The sequence below is a fragment of the Physella acuta genome, unplaced genomic scaffold, assembly GCF_028476545.2.
Source record: "Physella acuta isolate Inbredline_101_S28 unplaced genomic scaffold, ASM2847654v3 ptg001266l, whole genome shotgun sequence".
In the NCBI taxonomy this organism is placed as follows: Eukaryota; Metazoa; Mollusca; class Gastropoda; family Physidae; genus Physella; species Physella acuta.
The window spans coordinates 75,152-96,886 of NW_026732781.1; the positions used below are offsets into that span (position 1 = coordinate 75,152).

A 21,735-nucleotide genomic window follows, 5' to 3' on the forward strand; every position below is an offset into this window, starting at 1 on the left:
CGGGAATGTGGAGTGCTGAGAAAATGTCACGTCGCGCTTTTATATTTTGAAATTTAATTTTAAACTGAATTTTTGTAGTTATTTTCAAATTAAAAACAAATATTTTTAATCAGAATAAAACTGAGAAATGAATAATAGCCTATTACTTATTAGGGGTCATCCATAAATAAATGACATCACGCTTTTTGACGATTTTTACCTCCTCCCCCCCCCCCCTCCGTCACACATCGTCACAAAAAGCTAGCCTCCCCCCCCCCTAAAATGGCGTCACACCTCAAGCTACAACCCTCCCCCCCCTCAAAATTGCAGTTGAATTTTTCTTTTGATACGATATTTTCCAAAATCTTGTCTGAGCTCTGTACACATAGAGTATTTTAATCAATTCCTGTTACAATTTATTACAGTTTTCTGAAACGCGAAATAACGGCTAAAATCCGTATTCAAACATTGCTTTTTTATAAAGCAAATGTGTGACGTCACACCATCTGAACCACCCCCTCCCCCTCATGACACACTGTCACAAAATTACGGAACCTCCCCTCCCCACTACAAGTGTGACGTAATTTATGGACGACCCTATTTCAAATTGAAATAGTGCCCTTCTTTACCCAAATAGTATTTGGGTAAAGAAGGGCACTAAGAGTAGTATATGAGCCACACTTTTTAGCATCCGTACATTTTTATAGATTAATTTTGCTAGGGCTTATCACACACGGATTTACTAAAAATTACATTATTATGTTTATTAGATAATTAAATAAGAAATTAAAATAGTGATTAGCCACATTTTTTTTTTTTGCTAAATGAGCCAAGAAATGGCCAAGATCTAGATCTAGATCTAGGCTTAACTAGTAAATAGCAAACGACTCTATCGGACTAACTGTAGTTAGGCCAGATCTTTATATCAATTTCATATTATGTAATTTTATTTGCCAGGTTTTTTAAAATAGGGCCAAATACATGGTGGAATTTTCCGACAGAAGATTTTCGGGTTTACCCATTGTTCCATGTCTTGTGATAATCTCCTCAGTCTTACTCTTAGCTTAGGGCTTAGGCCTACTCGACTTTTAACTTAAAAACTCTTATTACTTTTGGAAATAAAACTAGATTTAGATCTAGATCTAGAAATGTTTACATAATGTGGACAAAGATGCTGTTTAAAATTGCACTATACCATTACTAACCTACTAACAACAGGCCTTAAAGTAAATTTTTATTTTAAGATATTCTATTATATATATTCTATAGAATTTTGACAATTTATTTAGTTATTTTATTTTAATCTACAGTACAACTTACCAGAAATCTAGATTCTATAACAATAGTCAATAGGCCTATATTCTATAAGTATACACTATACACTATAGGCCTACTGTGCAGTGTTTCTTCCAGACTTTTTTCTCCGGGGGGGGGGGGCACTTGAAATCTTCGGGGGGGCGGTAAACTTTCTTCGGGGGGGCGGACACTGTTAAAAGTATATATTTTCTATATAAATTATATAAATTTCATTTCGTTCGGGGGGGCGGTAAAAATTTTTCGGGGGGGCTTCGCCCCCCCGAAGAGATGCCTGGAAGAAACTCTGCTACTGTGACTATTCATACTGGACTATAATATAGTCTATTATTACTAATTCTATAATTTATTTTTATTGATTTACTTCATATATATATACTAATACTATTAATATAATATAGATCTTTTAGTATATAATATAGTATATAGAATCTATATTATATATTAGATAGTAAAGCTCTGACTATGGCCTTTTTAAAATGTAGGTTTTTCATTTAAAATTTAAAGCTATTTATTTTAAATTATTAGATACTCCCCTCCCCCCCCCCCCCCCCCCCCCCCCCCCACTAAATAGAAAACATATTTGACTTATAGATCCGAGAGTCTAGATCTATACGTTTTATATCCTATACAAAATGCATTGGCTACTTTACCATTTCAATCTCTCCCCTTCCCCCCCACAATCCTTGGAGATAAATGTCTGAAAGAAATTCTGGATTAGATAATATGATAGAGTTATTAAATGAGTATGAGACTACCCTTATTAATGATCACATGGGACATTAAAAAATATTATGACCTGACTCACTCAGATTATAAATGATTTAATTAATTATAATATGTAGTATAACTGGACTACTGCAGACCTAGATGGCTGTATACTGTATAGTGCCCCAGAAACCTGATTACAAATAAATATATATAGGGCCTATAACACTTCTCAATCATCCCTCTCTCTAAACATTTACACTGCACATAAACAACCCAGTAAGACATACATATTGATATAGGCTTATATGTGCTAAGTATTTTAACTACGTGAATTCTCAAAGACTAAAAGCTATAACAACTAACAAAAAAGTAATCAACAATACAGGAAGACTCAACAATTAAAATGTATTATTCTCATTCTCAATTGATAACCTTTAACTAATACCATTAAGTAAATATTAATATTGTTCCTTTCAATTTTACATCTTTCATGATAAACAAGTAATAGGGGCCTACCAAGAAGAAATTTTCTGGTTCAGTAATCTGCTACAAGTAGGCCTACTTCATCACATTTCAAAGAAATGTTTGCCTCAAAGCTACTGAAGGATCACAGTAACATAGTTCAGGTCATGAACTGCTGCATACATGACATTTCTTCAGCTGTTGATTATGCAAAATTAAAACCCCACATAGCGGACTTGATTTCACCTATTGTCATTGGTAAAATTGAGGTACAGTAAACATTACATGTAATTGTATAGTCCATGCATTACATACCTGGGTGAGTGTTTCTGACTTTTGATGAGCTACATGGAGGGGAGGAATGCTAAGAAATTTTCTTCAGATTGTTCTTAGGTGAACAAAGGCTATGGAAGGAAATACAGAAAGTAAAGCAGGCTGAAGTCAACAGGTCATATGGTGCATAACATGTTGACATGTCTATATATATAATTCTCTTCTTGGAGACGATAGAAAACACCAAGCTGTAAGCGCGCTCCCTACCACCCCCACCCCTACATGGTCTGGTGAGCTGTGGTTCACGCTAAATGTTTACAATCATAGAGCCGGGTTTAGTGACGGTTATTAGGGGCAGATAATTTAGTTTGAAACAATTTTAAACTTAGGGGAGCTAACTAAGAGGAAGCTGCTTTCATGGGGGGGGGGGGGTGGTAGGGGGTTGGTGGAAAGGAGGGTGGGGGGGGGGGGATATCGTCCCTAACGTGCTACTGATAGTGTTTTAAAGCAAATATTTTCAGTGGCAGCATTGGTACTGTCAAATTTACAAATTATGAATTACTGAAAAGTAGAAAATGAAACAACTAAATAGCTGCGTATGATACGCCGCGGGTCTGCTCGTAATACTTAATTGTGTTGGAGGAACTTTCCTTCAATATTAAAATTTTGAATGACAAAGAGGAAGAATTGAAAACTAGGGGACTCTTGTAGTTATTTTTAATTATATCTAAGATTTCATCAGTTCTAATTAGTTATTAAATTTGCTTAAAAAGGTGTTGATTCTACACTTTACTGAATAGTAATTTTTTTGGGGGAAGAGAAAATAACTCTTCTGGTTTTATACTTCAAGCATTCAAAGACTACTTTCAAAGGAATGTTGTTACATTTTTTTTAGTGTGGAGAAGGAACATATGAGAAGATGACAAGAGTTTGTGATAGTGTCAAACAATTATCCTTGGAAGATTTTAAAAAGTTTGTTGATGCTGTTTCAAAAATCAATAACACTGCTGCAAACAAAATTAGGGAAAAATACTTTCAAGTAACTTCAGAGCCATTAACACATGAGGTAAATTTTAAAAGCTCTAGATTTTAGGAATCTGTCATTATTAGCCTACTTAAAATAATTTTTTTAAATAAGGGGTCGTCCATAAATGACGTCACACTCTTAGGGGGAAGGGGGGGTCCATAATTTAAGCTTAAAATTTAACAACATCAGAAGTGAAGAAATTAATCATTCCAGCATTGTAAACAATAACCAATATTTGTAGGTTATTGCCACATTGCACACATCCACCACCTTTATAAGATAAATGGCCATTATTTTAATGGCAGTATTGGAATTCTAGTAGGTTTAAGGTTATGCATCAGTATCCATTAATCACAACTAAAGAAAAGGTTTCTCGTGCAGATGAACAGTTTACATATCAGATTTGATTAAAATAATTAGCAATAAACTAAAATGTATTTTAGGATTGGGAATCATTCTATTAAAATTAAAATTTTCAGACTGACACTGTACCAGTTCCATGTTCATATGATGATCATGATCAACCACCTGTTGTATGTTCTAATTCAAATGCAGCTTCTTCAGTGGCTCCAATACCGACCTTCCCTCATATAAATCAACGTTCATTTATAGGTAAGGTAATTTTGGAAATTTATGTCAGAGGATTAGTGCATACAAATACATACTAACTCATCACAGCAATTAGGCAATCTTCAACTTTTTTCATTTTTGTGACTCAAGATAGAGGAAATAGAACAGCTGAATTGTATACAGGTCACAGTGTATCTTGAATTGGCCTTAATTCAGATTCTTTCATTACACTATTTTGACTATTTATTCTTTAAATTAAATTTTTGTAACATCGAATTAATATATAGTTAAAAATAGTATGTAAAGAATATTATTGATTAAAGACACATGACCACCAGAACTGACTTCATAAATATTATTTTGGATCTGACCAATTTTTATACCAATAATACCCACAGTGTAATTAATTCATTTTCAAAACTTGCATTGTGTTCCTTTTCTTCTTGTCTTATACTTTACACTATTTTTTCTCTGGCTTAAAGTTTGATCATTAGATCTTCAAGCATCCAAATCTTGGAAAATTAAATTACCCTTTTAGAAAGCTAAGATTAATTATATAAAGACAGTGATATACAAAAAAAAGAAACTTTGTTATCCTGATCTTAAATATAACAATATATGTAAGATTTTATTTAAATTAAAAATAATAAACAATTGTTATATTATTATCTACTTTATTTTATGTCATATTTCAGGATCACATCATGAGGTAAGAGCTTATTGCATGTAGTTAATTTCTTTCTAAAACATTTTTACTTATTAAATGTAAATAAAAGTGCAGTGAGTGACTAATTACTATAAATCTTTATTTCAAGCTTCAAAGCTTTTTAAAAAATAACTGACATTGATTTCTCTTGTTACCAAGGGTTAAAAAGCAACACATTATGTAACAAAATAATTTGGTGTTATTACAGGTGCAATAGTTTTTTGTTTTTTTTCAGGAATCAAACTATCCAATGGACACAGACCCCCGTGGATTTGCCCTTATAATTAACAATGTGAATTTTGGAAATACTAGTAATGATAGAGTGGGAAGTGATGAGGATGCCAACAGATTGCATAACATGTTTAAGTATTTGGGGTTTGAAGTTTCTACAGAAAGAAACAAAACAGCAAAGGTAGGTTTTTGTTTTAAAAGAAGAAAATTAATTGAAAATGCACCATTGCTACCCCCTAACCAGTCATAACATCATGTCAGTTACTCCCTCCCCTTTAAGACGCACAAGTAACACATTAACCTACTGTCAATTATCCCCACCCCTCCTATGTTAATACCACTACCCATCACTTCTAGTGCACTAGGTACATATTGTACTTTGGGGAGATGCCACATGTGAAGGAGTGGATTTTATTGGCTAATGAGGTGAAACACCCTAATGTGAAGATTGGGTTTGATGCCCTGTCAATTTTTTCTTTGAAGTACTTGTCATTGCCTGGCATGACCATCATTTCTATAGAGCAGTTCTCTATAAAGAAATCTACGCTAATACATTATGAAATTATATAGCAAACAGACGTTTTTATAAATAAAAACCACACTCTTATGTTTGACTAAAATTTTATTTCAATCACTATAGTGTTTAAGTATACTGTTCATTTCTAATGTACTATATAATTGTTAATATTTTGTATAAACTTTTAATACTTCTAATTAGAAATTACTGATAAACTAATCCAAGTATCTTGATCACTGTGTGATAAATAATGATTTTGTTAAACTCAAACAATCACTCGCTTAATCATGCCAAACTACACTATCGGTTTCATTTTTAACAAGTAAAATGAACATTAGAATGGACACTGTAAGAGTCCTCATTCTTTGTCTTTTTTAATGGGTATAATCAGGTCATGTATGTATAGTTACGCCATTAGGGTTTCTACCTGGTTTTTCTTCCTCCACTAGTGCATTACACCACCTGGTTTGGACATAGAAGCAGAGCTCAGGTACAAAGCATGTGACTTGGGTTAGTAACTGCACATTCTCCCAAACACCAACCTGTCTCTTTTTCCTTTTTGTTTACGTTAGGAAATGCTGCAAGTGTTAAAAGCTTTTGCACAATATAGACACCTTCATTCTGGAAGTGCTCTTGCTGTTGCAATACTGACACATGGGCACGAAAATGAGAGGCTTTGTGGTGTAGATGGGCAATGCATTTCAAGAATTGATATTCAACAAATATTCAAAATTGGTAATTGTAAACAGATGAAGGGTAAACCCAAGCTCTTCATAATTCAAGCTTGCAGGGGAGGTAAGTTAAGATATTAAACTATGTTTTAGAACATTTTCATTTTATATTGTGTGCAGACTTTGTGAACTAATTTATTGCAGATTATCATTGGGGTTTTTTTTACAAATGAAAATACTATAGGTGCATTTTGAAATTTAAAATATTATACTTGTAGTGTAGAATAGATATATTAACTCTTACATAAGCTTAATGAGTATTTTTAATAATCTTTTTTTGGGTTAGATTCTGAAGATATATTAACAGATAGTGCTCAACAACTTAGCCATGACAGTCCTAGCTTCTATGCCGATTCCAACAAAATTGGAACAGGAGCTGCTGAAAGGGATCTGGATCGTACAGCAGAAACAGCTGACATGTGCTTTGTTTATTCTTCTTCCTTAGGTGTGTCTTAAATGCATTTTATTTATTGGAGTGAAATGTGAACTTCTAATATTTTTCTCAGAATAATATCTTTGTCAAGACTTTCCAATTCTAAAACATTTCTAACTAGTAAAATGAACATCAAATGAACACTTTAAGTGTTAAGTAACATGACCATAATCGGCAGTGCAAAGCTACTTAAACTCTGGTAGAAGAAATGCATTCAAAAAAATTTAATAAATTTTTGAAATAAAGAAATGTAAACACATGTAAAATGTGAAAATTTTTAAATGAATAATTTTTAGCTTCATGCGCACACCATATTTTCATTTATTTATTAACTTGATTTTGTTTTTAGTTTTCAACTTAACCTGTCTTCATTATGAGCCTAAATTAAATTCACATGCACAATCTTCTATCTTAACATTTAAATGTGGTATTTTTTCACTTTGAAGCTCATGATAGTTAATTAAATAAACATGATAATAAATTAAATAATATTTTCTGATTAAAATATAACTACGCCCACTTTTAATATTAGCTTTAGAGACTAATTATAGACTAATTCAATTGAACTTTAAATGTCTGCTATGTAAAAACAGGTTACAAAGCATACAGAAGACAAATGGGAAGTCCTTTTATTGAGACTTTGACAAATTGTATTGTGCAGCGTGCTCATAATACTGAATTTTCCGAAATTATGAGAGAGGTATTTAATTTTGCGTTATCAATCCTTTATAATGTTTGTCTAAATGGTACCACTAAATCAAGGGCAGTCGAATTGGATGAAATATTCATACAATTTTTATAATTCTATTTTCCATGAAATGTTATCTTTGGGGAGATAACTTTGACAACTGAAAATCTAACAAAACAAACTTTGGTGAGTAAAGAAGAGTAACAGGGGCAAAAGGGGACAACCAAAAAAATACTGAACACAGAACAAGATAAGACATGGGAAAAGGGAAAATAAACAAAGGACTTTTTGTAATCTTATTTCTATCCAATAATGTTTTAAGTTTGCAGCCTTAAACACAGAGAGTGTTATGGATATTGATGAGAAATTGCTAAACGATTTCAGTTTAATATTCAACCACAGTGCTGATAATATAAAAATTGGGTTATTTCAAAGCAAAGGGTAATATTATAACACACAAACTGAAGCAGTGTTTTTTATTTTAGGTTCAGAGAAGACTGAGCAACATGCGTCTTGGAGCAGATGAGAGTGTCATGACACTACCAGATTTGACAACACAGTTGCTTAAAAAATTATATTTTAACCCTCCTTTGTCCAGTAGAGATGCAGCAAATTATTAAATCTAGCTGTATACTTTGATAAGTTTAAACAATCCTTGATAGTTGAGTATAAGATAGTTTACCACAGATTAAGTATATTCAGCATTTGTTTAGTGGTATCATATTTTGAACACAAATATTTTGTAAACAGTCTGATTTATCTGGAGCTATTTCATAGTAGAATATGTATGAATCCAGCAATTACAGATAGAACATAGTCTAAACTATTCAACATCATCTCCTATTAATAATATATCTAACAGAATACTTTTATTATCATAGGCTAACAGAATTCCAGTTTTCATGGTTGGTTTTTTGTAATTAAATATTTTACTGAAAGGTAAAGCTAATAAATAATAAACTAATCACTTATGATAATAATAGACCTGAAATGTTCTGGAACCTTGTTTGATTTGTGTTGAATAGAGCGTAACAAAACTCTTGGTCCAGAAAGCACAAAAATGGTGTGATCTTTTAATTCATAGATACCTGTCTTAAATGTAGATATTCTATATTAAAATTTGTAGATATTCTAATATTTATAGATATTCTATTTTCATATATATCATTATTTTTCTAACGTGATGGTGTGGTTAAGTGGAAGACGTGACCAATAAGTTTTAAGTTTGGTTAATGGGTTTGAGTCAACAGGACATTCTTGAGTCCACCCTCCTGTTCAAATGGGTACCTATTAAATATATTTTAATATAACAGTGTTTTACAATCCCAAATGTTGATAATTTGAAAAACAAATTTTTAGAGGGTTTTTTTTTTACCGAAACTAGCCATCTGACTCTAATAGAGTTAGTAAAAGAAGAATCAATCTTTATATGATAAATATACATGTTAATTTTTTTTAACCTTAAGACCTCCACAAGAAATTGTTTTTTTTTAAGATGGCTACCATTTCCATAGCAACTATATTTGCAAAAGAGTCCTTGCATGCAAATATTTGCCCTTAAGTATCCTAACTTAGGACACATCAATAAACAAAAAAGGCTTATTAATTCAGAAGCTTTTTTTTTTGGTAGCTTAACCCCCTAAGTCAGTGATTTTTAAATGGTGGATGAGTATACATATGAATAACTATTCTTTCATGATATTCTGAAGTCAGAGAAACAAGACAAACTATACTTCATATGTTCAAAGACTGCCTATTCTGAAAGTATGCTTTATTTTATTTGGACATTTTCTTTTAGCAAGCATTATTATATTACTTTTATGTATAACTAATGTTTAAAATGCCCTAAAAATGTTACAATAATTCTTTTAAATTGATTTTTAACAAAATGCTTTGTAATCCAATGGTGGAGAGTGTTCAAGGGTTCAGTGGCGTAGCGAGGTAGGGTGCGGCACATAATGGTGTCACCCCCCAGAGGCATAGCGACCATTCCTGGGGACAAACTTTCAAATTTTCAATTTGCACCCCCCCCCCTCAAACTTTCGATTTGCACCCCCCCCCCCTCAAGTTTTTCTCTATGTATTTTGCTATTTTTTGCCTTGGTGTCACCCCTCTAAATGGTGTCACCCGGTGCGGTCCGCACCCCCGCCCGCCCCCCTTGCTACGCCTCTGCAAGGGTTGAATAGTCTAAGACCTAAGACATAGTAGTAGGTTGGATTATATATATATATATTTTATTATTGTTAAACCGGTCCTAGCCAACTGATGTCTTTGAGATTAGATGCATTGGTTGTTTATTGATGTAAATTTTATATTCATTAAAATTATACTGTTACAATGTTCACTATTTTTTGTATGTGTACAAAAACCTTATGTTGTGTTATGTGTTATATGTCTTGTTTAATTTATTAAATTTATTCAAGCCTGCAACAGCTGTCAAAATATTAAAGTTTTCATAGTGCTAAATATTTATTTTGCCTTGGACATTTAATTTACAACATACGTTTGCTTTACCATATTTGCTTTGCTATACAGTTGTCATCATTGTCTTGTGGCGACTGATACACATTTATAATAGTAATACTTCTTTTTGATTTGTACTTTCAGTAATTGATAGTGGTTTAATTTTATACATAATACAAAACAAGTAATTTCAATTTCTTAACATAAATGACGTCACGCTTTTTTTACGATTTTTACCTCCTCCCCTCCATCACACATCGTCACAACAAGCCAGACCTCCCCCCCCCCCTAAAATGACATCACACCTCAGCCTACAACCCACCCCTCCCCCTTAAAAAATTGCAGTTGAATTTTTTTTTTAAAACATCGATATTTTTCCAAATTCTTGTCTGAACTCTGTCAAAATAGAGTATTTTAATCAATTTCTGTTACAATTTATTAAAACAGTTTTCTAAAACTGCGAAATAACGTCTAAAATTCGTTTTCTAACATTGCTTTTTTATAATGCAAAAGTGTGACATCGCACCATCTGAACCCCTCCCCACACACCGTCACAAAGTTACGGACCCCTCCCCCTACGAGTGTGACGTCATTTATGGACGACCCCCATAGACCTAAGTCAAGTTTCATGTCATTGAATTGACCCACGTGTAGTGGCGTAGCGAGGTCGGGTGTCACCCGGTGCGGCACTTAATGGTGTCACCCCCCCCCCCCCCAGAGGCGTAGCGACCCTTCCCGGGGACAAACTTTCAAGTTTTCGATTTCCACCCCCCCCCCCTCAAACTTTCGATGTGCACCCCCCCCCCCCCCCCCTCAAGTTTTCGATTTGCACCCCCCTGCCTCAAACTTTCGATTTGCACCCCCCCCCCCTCAAGTTTTTCTCTATATATTTTGCTATTTTTTGCCTTGGTGTCACCCCCCTAAATGGTATCACCCGGTGCGATCCGCACCCCCCGCCCCCCCCCCCTCGCTACGCCCCTGCCCACGTGCAACTGGTCGATATTTCGCTCGCCAGTTGTTTCGATCCATGACGGACGAAGCACTAAACACGACAGACATACGCATTAAGCACGAGGAAGCAAGTTAAATAAAAGCTTGTAAAAAAATATTTAAACACATGAGGTAGTTCTGGGTCTAATTATAAATTTTCCATTTTAAACTACACTTTGGATTAATCAGAACTATAACTATGTAAGTAAGACAAGGGAACTAACCATGTATAAGTGCGCTGTACAGGGTAAATCGGGTAATCCCACTCTTACTTGTCCAGATCACTTCTAATGGCAACAATTGTTATACAACTTGTTTAGCGTAGGGGCTTACTCAGTGTTGCTTTTTTTTTAATCAATCAGCAGTAATTAACTTATTCTAATCACATTTCGCTCTCTTAAAAAGTGATACAAATTGGAAGACCGTGTTTGGCATAGTGTTTAATTACTTGATTATAAACTATCTTAAAAGTAACGTTTAAAAAACATATATCACTATGTAGCTCTAGATATTGACTAGCTACGTCCAAGTAAGGTTACTCTAATGGCTGCACGGCGGCGCACCGCCTTAGAGGATCACCAGGACATAACTGATGTCATGAACTCATGTACTCACTCCATCGCTACTGATGTGGATTTTCGTTACTTAAGACCACACTTAGTCCCAATATTTTCTAGAAACGTGCTTAGTATGGCAGAGGTAAACTTAATTTTCAATTACTTTAGTTATAGCCTAATCAGTGGCGTAGCGAGGTCAGGTGTCACCCGGTGCGGCACTTAATGGTGTCACCCCCCCCCCCCCCGAGGCGTAACGACCCTTCCCGGGGTCAAACTTTCGATTTTCGATTTGCAACCCCCCCCCCCCCTTCAAACTTTCGAGGGTGGGTGAAATATTACATCACTGGAAGAAAATTGTGTGTGTGGGGGGGGGGGGGGGGTTCAGGGCAAAAGTTGTTATGTTAACTCTGAATAATTCCCAACGTCAATTTTTAATCTACTGTGAAAGGGGGGGGGCAGAGACATAGCGACCCCTCCCGGCGCCCCGGGGACAAACTTTCAATTTGGCGCCCCCCCCCCTATATTTTTTTATTTATAATTTAAAACTGCAGCTAAAATGATACTTCTAATTTTTTTTCAACCTATTTTGGCGCCCCTTGTGTCGACATCCGGGGACATATGTACCCCCAGAGGCGTAGCGAGGGGGGGGGGGGCGGGGGTGCGGACCGCACCGGGTGACACCATTTAGGGGGGGGGGTGACACCAAGGCAAAAAATAGCAAAATATATAGAGAAAAATTTGAGGGGGGTGCAAATCGAAAATTTGAAGTTTGTCCCAGGGAAGGGTCGCAACGCCTCTGGGGGGGGGGGGGGTGTGACACCATTAAGTGCCGCACTGGGTGACACCCGACCTCGCTACGCCACTGTGTACCCCCCCCCCTTCCGTCGCTACGTCTACGGGGGGGGGGGGGGCGATGCTGTGGTATCGGGGACATTTACGCTATTCGTTGAAAATAATGTTAGTGTTGTGTTATGTCACGTACTGAAATAGTTTCAATAAACGAAGTACTACTTCGGAAGTAGCCTATATAGGCATAATATAAGTTGCTTTAAAATATGTAATTTGTATTGAGTCGTGGTCAGATGTTAGAGCGTACGATCGACAGCCATGCTAACCAAACAGTTTCAAGCTCGGATCCCTGAGCCCACCCAGCTCTGATGGGTACCTGTCTCACGTTAAGGAAAGTAAGGCGGCTGGGCTCAGTACTGACCACATTATTCCTTCATCAGAGGCGTAGCGACCCTTCCCGGCGCCCGGGGACAAACTTTCGATTTGCACCCCCCCCCCCCTCAAACTTTCGAATTGCACCCCCCCCCCATTTTCCAACCCATTTTGGCGCCCGAAGGTCGGCGCCCGGGGACATATGTCCCCCCTGCCCCTCCCCCATCTCTACGCCTCTGCCCTTCATATCCATATACACTAATGAGGGTCATGCTGTTTTAGACGTGGATATCTAAATTATTTTCAGGGTTCTGGCAGGTCATCTTTTGAAATTATGACTCGAATATGTGATGATGCTAAAAAACTGTCCATGGAAGACTTTATAAAATTTGTAATTGCATTAAAAGATGAGTACAAAGATGTGGCTGACGTTGTATGCCAGAAGTACCGAGAAAAAACTGGGCAAAATTTAATTCCAGATTGACGAAGAAGAAGGTTAGTTTATTTTAATACATTAATTTTACTCTCACAAAAATAGAATTATTTTAATTATACCTCTTCTATATTAAATCATAAATACTCTTTTCTAATTCATATAACAAAAACAAGTGGGAGTCATTTTGGGGACTTGAACGGATTAATGCCATAGAAATTAATTTCAATTGGAAAAATTGCTTTGAAATTTAGAGAATTTTGAAGTAGCTCAATCAGCAATGTTACAGACTGAATTAAATTCGTATCTCGAGGTAATAAAAAAATTATATCATTTTTTTTATATCTTTTGATATAATATTTATTTTTATTTTGCAGATATAGATATTCAAGGCTACGCGTAAAACAGACATATTCTGATACATTTTTGTACACTTAAAATATGTCTAGCTGCATAATTATTTGGCTTAAATTATTATAGTTTCACATTAGCAAATTTATCTTTTTATATTATTCTGTATATTTTTTAAAGCACATTTTTTTACACGTTACAATACTAAATGTTAGACCTACTATAATAATTATATTAAATAACATTGTAAACTATATTTTCCATGAATCTGAAATAAATGTTGCATATTATTATGTAAAAGACTTTGTTTCAAATTAATTTTAGCCTGAAAATACTAAAGCTCACCATTTAATTTTTACAAGCTTTCAAATTTAACTTGCTTCCTCTGCCAGTCTGTCTACAGTCTGTATGTCTATCAGTTGTCATAGATCGAAACGGGCAAGCGAAATTTCTGGCACTTCTAACTGATATATTAGTTTCAAATTTGGCATGCGGTTCGAGACTCGAAGACAATGCAATCTGACATTAAATTTGAATTAATTTATTGACTAATACATTTTTTATGAATTAATTAAACTTTCTGAAATAATTAGTAGGCAATCTTGTACTGCTTTTTCCGTTGTCATGTTCATTTGGTGTTTAATAGTTTTTAGTCATGCAACTCTATTAAAAATTTTAAAGTACTGAAAAAATGCATAAAAACGTTTTAAATAATAAGTTTTTATTTAATAGTGCATTAAAAAGGAGAAAATAAATGATTTTCTTTAACTATATTATAATACACTAATTTTTAAATAACCAGTAAAGGTATTTGATAGATAATACAGTGACCAAACAATTAAACTGTAAAAGCATTATATTATGTTTTTAATAATAATCCAACTTGATTTTCACAATAAGTAAAAGTTCAAAAGATAATTACATAGCAGCCTCAAATTTTGTTGCATATTTATTTAATTACCTGGTAGAAAATTAATTATATAAGAAATGAAGGCACATTGTTGTGTTTTGCGACTTTTTTGCCGTAGTGCTTGCGTTTGTCGGCCTAGGTCGTCCACATTAAGTATTGTTGACGTTTTGCTTCAACGACAGCCTTTGTACCATGTCGGCTTAAACTTATTGGCTTGATCCTATGCTTTATGATAACATGTGGGCAATAAATATGGGCAGTAAGGGTGGCAGAACTATTGTTGCGACGAATTGAGGACAATAAATTATTATCATATTAATTACGTTCTTCCCATTTCAAGCTGATTCAAAGTTTGAATTTTAAAAACACGATGAAAACCGAGTATATTAGAACATTCTACTTAATTCTATTCTATTACCTAAATATTCCAGACGGACTAAATATTTTTAAGTGTGTTACCCTACAAATACAACCTACGTACATAAATATGTTGGTTGATTTGCAATTTCTGAAAACACACGAATTTTAACTAATTCCGTGCAAATAGACATTTGCGACTATTTTTCCGACAATAAAGATTAAAAATATTAAAAACGAAAGAGTTGTCTGCTAGTAGCTAGAACATCCGGTTCTCTATAGTTTGTATTTGTAAACTAAACTCTGACTTTAGATTATAGATCTATTGGTATTGATTACACTACACTATTAATTAATACTATTAGTATTATATCTAGATCTACATTTAGATCTAGATCTAGTATTGGATGATATTTTATTATTTAGAATCGGCCGAACCGAGTAGTGTTTAAGTGTAAAGTACTGTAATAAAGTGTCAGGTATCTCTCCCCCCTCCCCCCGAAACGAAATTACAATTTACTAGCTGCATCCCGTGCTCCGCCACGGTAAATCTTTTTTAAATGTACCAACTTGGGAACAGAACAAAACTAAACACAACATAAACGAACGCAAAAAAAAAAAAAACAAAAAAAAAACGAAAAAACAAACACAACACTCATAACATAAACAATTTAAATGCAATCATAAAGGCATATTGCTCACAGTCTAGCCCGTAGCGCCAAATCGCGCCCTTTCCAGTGATTCGCACCCCCCTCAAACTTTCGATTTGCACCCCTTTCCCCCCCCCCCCCCCCGCCCTAAAACTTTCGATTTCCACCCCCCCCCCTCGCAAATTTTTTCCAACCCATTTTGGCGCCCCCTAAGGTCGGCACCCGGGGACATATGCCCCCCCCCCCCCCATCGCAACGCCTCTCCTATAAAACCCCTAGCTTGTCCGCAAACCGACAGAATAATAATTAGAAAACAGTATAAATAATAGGCAGTATTTAAAATATCCGTGTTTTACCTACAATATTTCACTTTATCCATTCACGCATTTTTTTTTCCAGTACTTTAAATTTAAAAAATTTACAATTGAGTTTCATAACTAAAACCATTGCGCACCTAATGAACGTGATGACGCGCCTATAATAGTGCTGAATAGTTGATTAAAAATTATAAGTAATAAAAACAGTAGGGCCTACATTCAGTGAATAAAATAAATAGAAGATTGCCTTTTATCAATCCATGCTAATTATAATTTTCTAACAATAATTTCCTCTTACACATCCGAATAATTTGCATTCACATTTTGCTGATTATATTATTGCAACACTAATTCCTTCTATGACGACCGTATATTTGCATTCACATTTTTTATTAGCGTGAGTTTAATGTATTTTTAAATTACCTCTTTTGTCAAAATTAGAAAAAAAGAGTTATATTAATTTGATTTTTCTACCGTACTGTTATTATGTTATTGAAATGTATCCATTTTTTTCTGGGAATATTAACGAAAACTATATTTGACATTGATACTTTTAATATGTTTTAGCCGTGTGTGTATATTTAATATTTTCTTTAAGTTATGCAAAATTGTACAAACAGTGGAAATTATAAAATAGCTCTATGCCGCTATATAAACAAACCCTACTCTAATACTTTTAATAAGACACTGCGGTGCACTGAAAAGCACAGCATGGTGCGAATGTTTACTTTTATGGTTTCAAAATCTATAGCGATGACGGAAGGAAGGACTGACACACTACCAGCAGCGTTATATTATAGATATTGAAAATATATATAAATAATATAGTTTTACTACTGTCAGCCCCCCCCCCCCCCCTCCCCTGAGAATTGAGAATTTAAATTTAGTCTGCATGAGTGAGGTTTAGTGGTGAAATATAGTCGATAATACTACTAGGTTTCCATTATGGATTTTTAAAAATAAAATATTCTGTTATTTCAAATAGTAAATATACGGCTACGCTATTAAAACTAATAGAAGTAGGGTCTACCTTTAGTCTGTATGATATACAAATGCGACCAGTGTTTCTCTAAGACATTTTTCACAGACCAGTTTCCTACTTTTGGCCGATAAACCTCACTCACGCAGACAGTGTTTCAGACCTTTTTCCGGGGGGGGGGGGGGGCACTTAAATTTTTGCAGGGGCGAATACAATTCTCCGGGGCGGGGGAGGCCGACACTGGTAATAAAAGTACTATATGTTCCATGTGATGTCATGTTTCGTTTTTGTATTACTGTGCATGTTTTAACTTTGCTTGTGTTTTCTCTATAGTAAAAGCGTTCCCAACAGACAGCAAAAGCGTTCCCAACAGATAGATAGACAGACAGCGAAACTATTATTATAGATGTATCTAATACCTATTTTTTTAAAAACCTTTTTAATAAATTGTTTTTGTATGTGCAAAAGACTCATTTAAATTAATTTTTAAAAGATAATTTTTTTCTATTTTGTATTAAAATCATTTTAGGATAAAGGTATTAGAAAGATTTTGAAGGGGAATTAGAAATTTTATTATCTTTTATCAACTTGCTTGAAAAATGTAGTGTTAAGTATTTCAGTCTAGTAATAAAATAAATTTCCACTTTTTTTTTCAGTATCAGCAAGTATGTCTGACAAGTAAATCTGACTGGTAAATACAGAATATGGAGCATTCAAAATTTCCATTTCTGCAGGATCATAGCACAGTTTTAGCATACAACCAATGTGTTTTAAAACTGAAACTCTCATACCATAACCTAAACCATGTCAGAAAGGAGATTTTAACAAAAGCACTTACAAAGAACTCAGCTCACACACAGATTGAAGATGCCATTCGAGCAATTATTTATAATTTAGAAAGAGAATTTGATCTGGTAACAATTCAAACTGAAAATTTTGTTATCCACCCTGAAGAGTGCTCATGGCCACTGGTCTCTAGTCAAAAGTTAAGTCACCTTGTCATCAAAGGTGAAAATTACAGATTTCACCCTAATCTAATTTTACTGAATATCTATTCCAAAGATCCAATTGTTGTAAGCAAACAAATTTCTAAAGAAAAGAATGACATCCTGAATAAAATATTGATTAAAGATAATCGGACTAATAAAAATATAGCCCTTTTACCAGAGCTCTCCAACACATCCCATAACAAACCACAATCTTCTGATGTGACCAATGATCTAAATTGTGGCAATAAGGTTAACACTCTTATTCTGGCCACACCAAGACTTGCAACAAATGATGTTGGAAGTCAGAGCCCAAGAAAGCACAATAAAATTGTTGAACTTCTTCACAAGCACGACTCTTCTGCTGTGCAGAAATCACAAAGTACTGACAATGGTATGAATATTGCAAGCTCGTCAAAGAAATTAAGGGGCACAAATTACAAAAGCAAGTTACATCTATCTAGCACAAAAAATAAACAAAGGGTTTCTTCCCCAAAGAAAATTTGTCCTGAGAGCTTAAGTACAGAGCAATCAGTTGATTTTGAAACAGATGAAACAACAAGTTCTAAAGGCAGCAGTATGAAAAGCATTCCATTAAAAAGAAAATCAAAAGAAGAAAATGGTAAAGGTATAAAGACCAAATTAGATCATTCTCCAGTCAAAAAAAGAAAAGTTACCAAACCAGATTATTCAGTTCCTGTTGACACAAATGATATTAATTACAATATTAGCCAGGAAAACGATGATAACATTATTATATGCCCAGAGAAAAGATATGATATATCTGAGGCCAATGTTACAAATGTGAAACCTCTATTAAGGTCAGTAGCCAATAAAAACCTTAAAACTTCCAGTTATGATATATCAGAATTGAATGATAAACAGCAGAATAATGAAGACAAGTTTATAAGAGATGTAAACAAAGAAAAGAAAAATCATTATAATTTAAGTGAACCTATTTTTCAAAGCAGCAGTAAAAAGATGTCTAAAAACTGTGTTATTGAAATTTCAAAAGATGGCAGCATTATAGAAGAAGCTGAAAGTACAGAGAGATGCAAAGGTTTTTCTAATGAAACTCAGCTGAATGGAGGCTCAGATGTTAAGAGAAATGACGGTGAATACGAAGACAAGAAAAGTACAACTTTATCTGGTGCTGCCACAAATAGCAGGAATAGAAAGAAAAAGTTAGACAAAGAAACAAATCATGCACATTCTAATAATGTCCTTAACAGTGAGACTCAAGCCAAAGAAACAAGGAAGACGGTTCACAATTCCGCTATAGAAACAAGATCTAAAAAAACTCTTCCCTCAAAAATAACCAATGCCAGAAAAATTAACAAAACAAACATCGTACAAGGCAGCTTGAGTGATATTAGCAGTAGCAGCATGTCATCTGATACAGAAACAAAAAAACATGGAATAAAATCCAATGTTTTCAAGCAAGCTGAGTCATCAAACAGGCCTCATACTAGAAGCACATCTAGAGAGTCTAGCAGACAGACTAGAAGCAGCTCCTCCTTATCTACTAGAAGTGGCCAGAGACACACAGGAGTGTCATCAAAACAGTCTGCACCAAAAGCTGAAAATCACTACCCTAAAGTTAGTGTTTGGCTTTCTAAGGTAAAATAATTTTTTTATCTGACATAAATGATTGAGTACAGATAGTAAGAAAACAATGTGGCACTTCTCATTTAGGCACACTAACCATATGAAGTGGAGTTGCGAGTAGAAAGCAATCAATCACTTTGTCAGCCAAGTTGTATTCCAGCTTGAACCCTGAAACTTAGATTTAGCTCATATTTTATTTTGATTAGCTACCAAGTGATTACTGTCAACCTATTTAATATACATATTCTTTTTTCTAGTTTGTGGCCTTCTAGGGTTTTATACTAATCACCACGTAAAAATAGTGCTAACCACATTTCAAGTTAAGAACAAGTCTTGTTTATAGTTAATAGAGAATAAACAAGACCTTAGTGATAAACTGATCACTAGCAAGGCATGTTCAGTGAACTCTTGGGACTAATTTTTACTTATGGTGTTAAATTAACACTAATATTAGAAATAATAGAAATACTAATGTTCACTTATATTTACTTCTACATTATTTTTTAACAACCTGTTAAGATATTTTTTACGGAGTTTTCTCAGTGATTTTAATATAACATTGCATTTTGAATTGTGTATATTAATTGACTGAGTGTTCATTTTTTTCTCTAAATCTCAACCATCCTATCTCGTTAATAGATAATTACTTTTACATATAGATCTAATCTAGATATTTACTTTAAAAAAACCTATTAGACTACTTTTCAGAAAAACATTACAGATAGTGACCCCAATCAAAGGTAAATATTTGGTATACCTCTATAACATGAAGGTTTGGCTATTTTGATTCCTATAAAACAAGAGATCTGCTTAATGTTCACCTTTAAAATGACATATTTTTATTTAGCAGATTTATTCCAAATAAATGATCTCCAACTATTTTTCCTAAAAAATAATTGTTTTCATTTACTCAGGTGCTAACAAGTGGAGTAATCTTGAAACTTAAACACATTTTTTGTCAACAACTAGTTCAATTCAGTTATAAATATATTACTGTCATATAAAATATTTTTTTGTTTGTTTTCCTATTTATATCTTTTCATATTGTAATTGTTTTGCATTTCTTTTGTTTTTAAAACACATTTTTGTTTGTGATTTTCTAATTTTTTTTGTTCTCATTTTTACTAACACTTTTTTTTCATGATTTTAACAGCTGATGTTGAAAAAGGCAACTGACTGCTATAGTTAATTGTAATGTTCACTAATGATTATTAAAATTTTATTTTCTTATTTAGTGTACAAAGAAATAAGCTACCAAAATGGCTCATTATATCTAATGTATTTTTTTTTCAAATCTGTAGAAGGCAAACATCCCCAACTAGCTTGTGGAGATCAGGTGGTGCTACACATGAGATACCCAAGCAAGCAAAGAACACTTCTTTTTTCAGCGGAATTTTGGCTCCATATTTCACTGGAATTTTGGCGCCATTTTTACAGAGAGGGCCAAGGAAAATAAAATAACGGAGTTGCTAGATTCTTTTTAGAATTTTAAAATGCATTAGTGATAAGATTTCAGGGCAGCTTTATTCATGCTATCTTTTCATATAAGGGTAGTTCATATTTGTGCCATTAAAAAATTATTTTTATCTGCCATGTGCCATTTCTTGGCATTTTTTTGTGAATACCCAATGTGTTTAAAGAATCTTTAGAAAAATGTTGTTACTGTTCAGATATGGTGTGATGTATTATGGGATGGAGTGGTCAGATGGTAACCTGAAAGTATTGAGCTCAGTTCCCAGACTTGAGGCTCTAACTTGAGTTAGAGAAAGCAAAGTTAGGTGGATAGAGAACTTACCATACTACTCCTTATTATTATACAGAAGTGACAGAAACAGGTCTCTTCCTTATTGACCATCTAGGTCTAATAAGTTAACTTGACTTATGTTTTGAATTCCCTATTTTACAAGAGTAGTATTTTTTTCTTCTAAAATTAATAATAATAGTTTTTCATTAATTTTGCATACTTTTTATTAATGCAAATTTAATTGAGCATCAAAACTGTGAGCTTTGTTGCTCCAGTGGTTTGATGTACGGTAATTTTATAACATCAAACATTTCTAATTTTTTCCATTTTGTCTCAAATTAGTTAATCAAACAATATGTTGGTTTGCAATTCAAAGTTGATTATTAATTTTACCCAGTGTATATTGAACTTTTAAACTTATAGAATTTTGAAAAATGAAATAGCAAGTTGTTGTATGTTCCATAATTGCAGTTTTTATCAACTATTAATTGAATTTGAGCAGAAATCTGTTCTGAGTACCAAACAAAATTAAAGCGTGTACAAAATTGCACATCTCATAATCGTTTTCATTGTTTAAAATGTTTTAT

General features: G+C 33.9%; 2 protein-coding genes and 1 long non-coding RNA gene across 10 annotated transcripts; all 3 read left to right on the top strand.

The window, feature by feature from the left end:
- The first annotated feature begins 1,004 nt into the window (after nucleotides 1–1,004).
- Nucleotides 1,005–9,678, top strand: LOC131957798 (caspase-14). 4 transcript variants are annotated; one of them, XM_059322587.1, is made up of 10 exons: nucleotides 1,005–1,205; nucleotides 2,507–2,735; nucleotides 3,635–3,805; nucleotides 4,246–4,378; nucleotides 5,032–5,045; nucleotides 5,278–5,454; nucleotides 6,363–6,585; nucleotides 6,808–6,966; nucleotides 7,548–7,654; nucleotides 8,128–9,676. In XM_059322587.1, the coding sequence occupies exons 2-10, from the start codon at nucleotides 2,586–2,588 to the stop codon at nucleotides 8,260–8,262; spliced, it is 1,269 nt and encodes a 422-aa protein (XP_059178570.1). In that variant the 5' UTR covers nucleotides 1,005–1,205; nucleotides 2,507–2,585; the 3' UTR covers nucleotides 8,263–9,676. The 4 variants fall into 4 exon arrangements, with proteins under 4 accessions (XP_059178570.1, XP_059178569.1, XP_059178572.1 ...); XM_059322586.1 differs by having other exon boundaries at nucleotides 2,513–2,735; XM_059322589.1 differs by lacking the exons at nucleotides 1,005–1,205; nucleotides 2,507–2,735 and adding an exon at nucleotides 2,819–2,922 and having other exon boundaries at nucleotides 8,128–9,678.
- Nucleotides 9,679–11,372: 1,694 nt separating this feature from the next.
- On the top strand, nucleotides 11,373–13,888 carry LOC131957797 (uncharacterized). The gene is made up of 3 exons (XR_009389137.1): nucleotides 11,373–11,794; nucleotides 13,121–13,308; nucleotides 13,624–13,888. It is a non-coding gene; the product is annotated as an uncharacterized LOC131957797 (long non-coding RNA).
- Nucleotides 13,889–15,111: 1,223 nt separating this feature from the next.
- Nucleotides 15,112–21,695, top strand: LOC131957791 (uncharacterized). 5 transcript variants are annotated; one of them, XM_059322576.1, is made up of 4 exons: nucleotides 15,112–15,145; nucleotides 17,467–19,416; nucleotides 20,101–20,144; nucleotides 20,706–21,695. In XM_059322576.1, exons 2-4 carry the CDS (start codon nucleotides 17,515–17,517, stop codon nucleotides 20,863–20,865), a joined length of 2,106 nt encoding a protein of 701 aa, XP_059178559.1. In that variant the 5' UTR covers nucleotides 15,112–15,145; nucleotides 17,467–17,514; the 3' UTR covers nucleotides 20,866–21,695. The 5 variants fall into 5 exon arrangements, with proteins under 5 accessions (XP_059178559.1, XP_059178560.1, XP_059178561.1 ...); XM_059322577.1 differs by having other exon boundaries at nucleotides 15,116–15,135; XM_059322578.1 differs by having other exon boundaries at nucleotides 15,145–15,192.
- The last annotated feature ends 40 nt before the right edge of the window (nucleotides 21,696–21,735 follow it).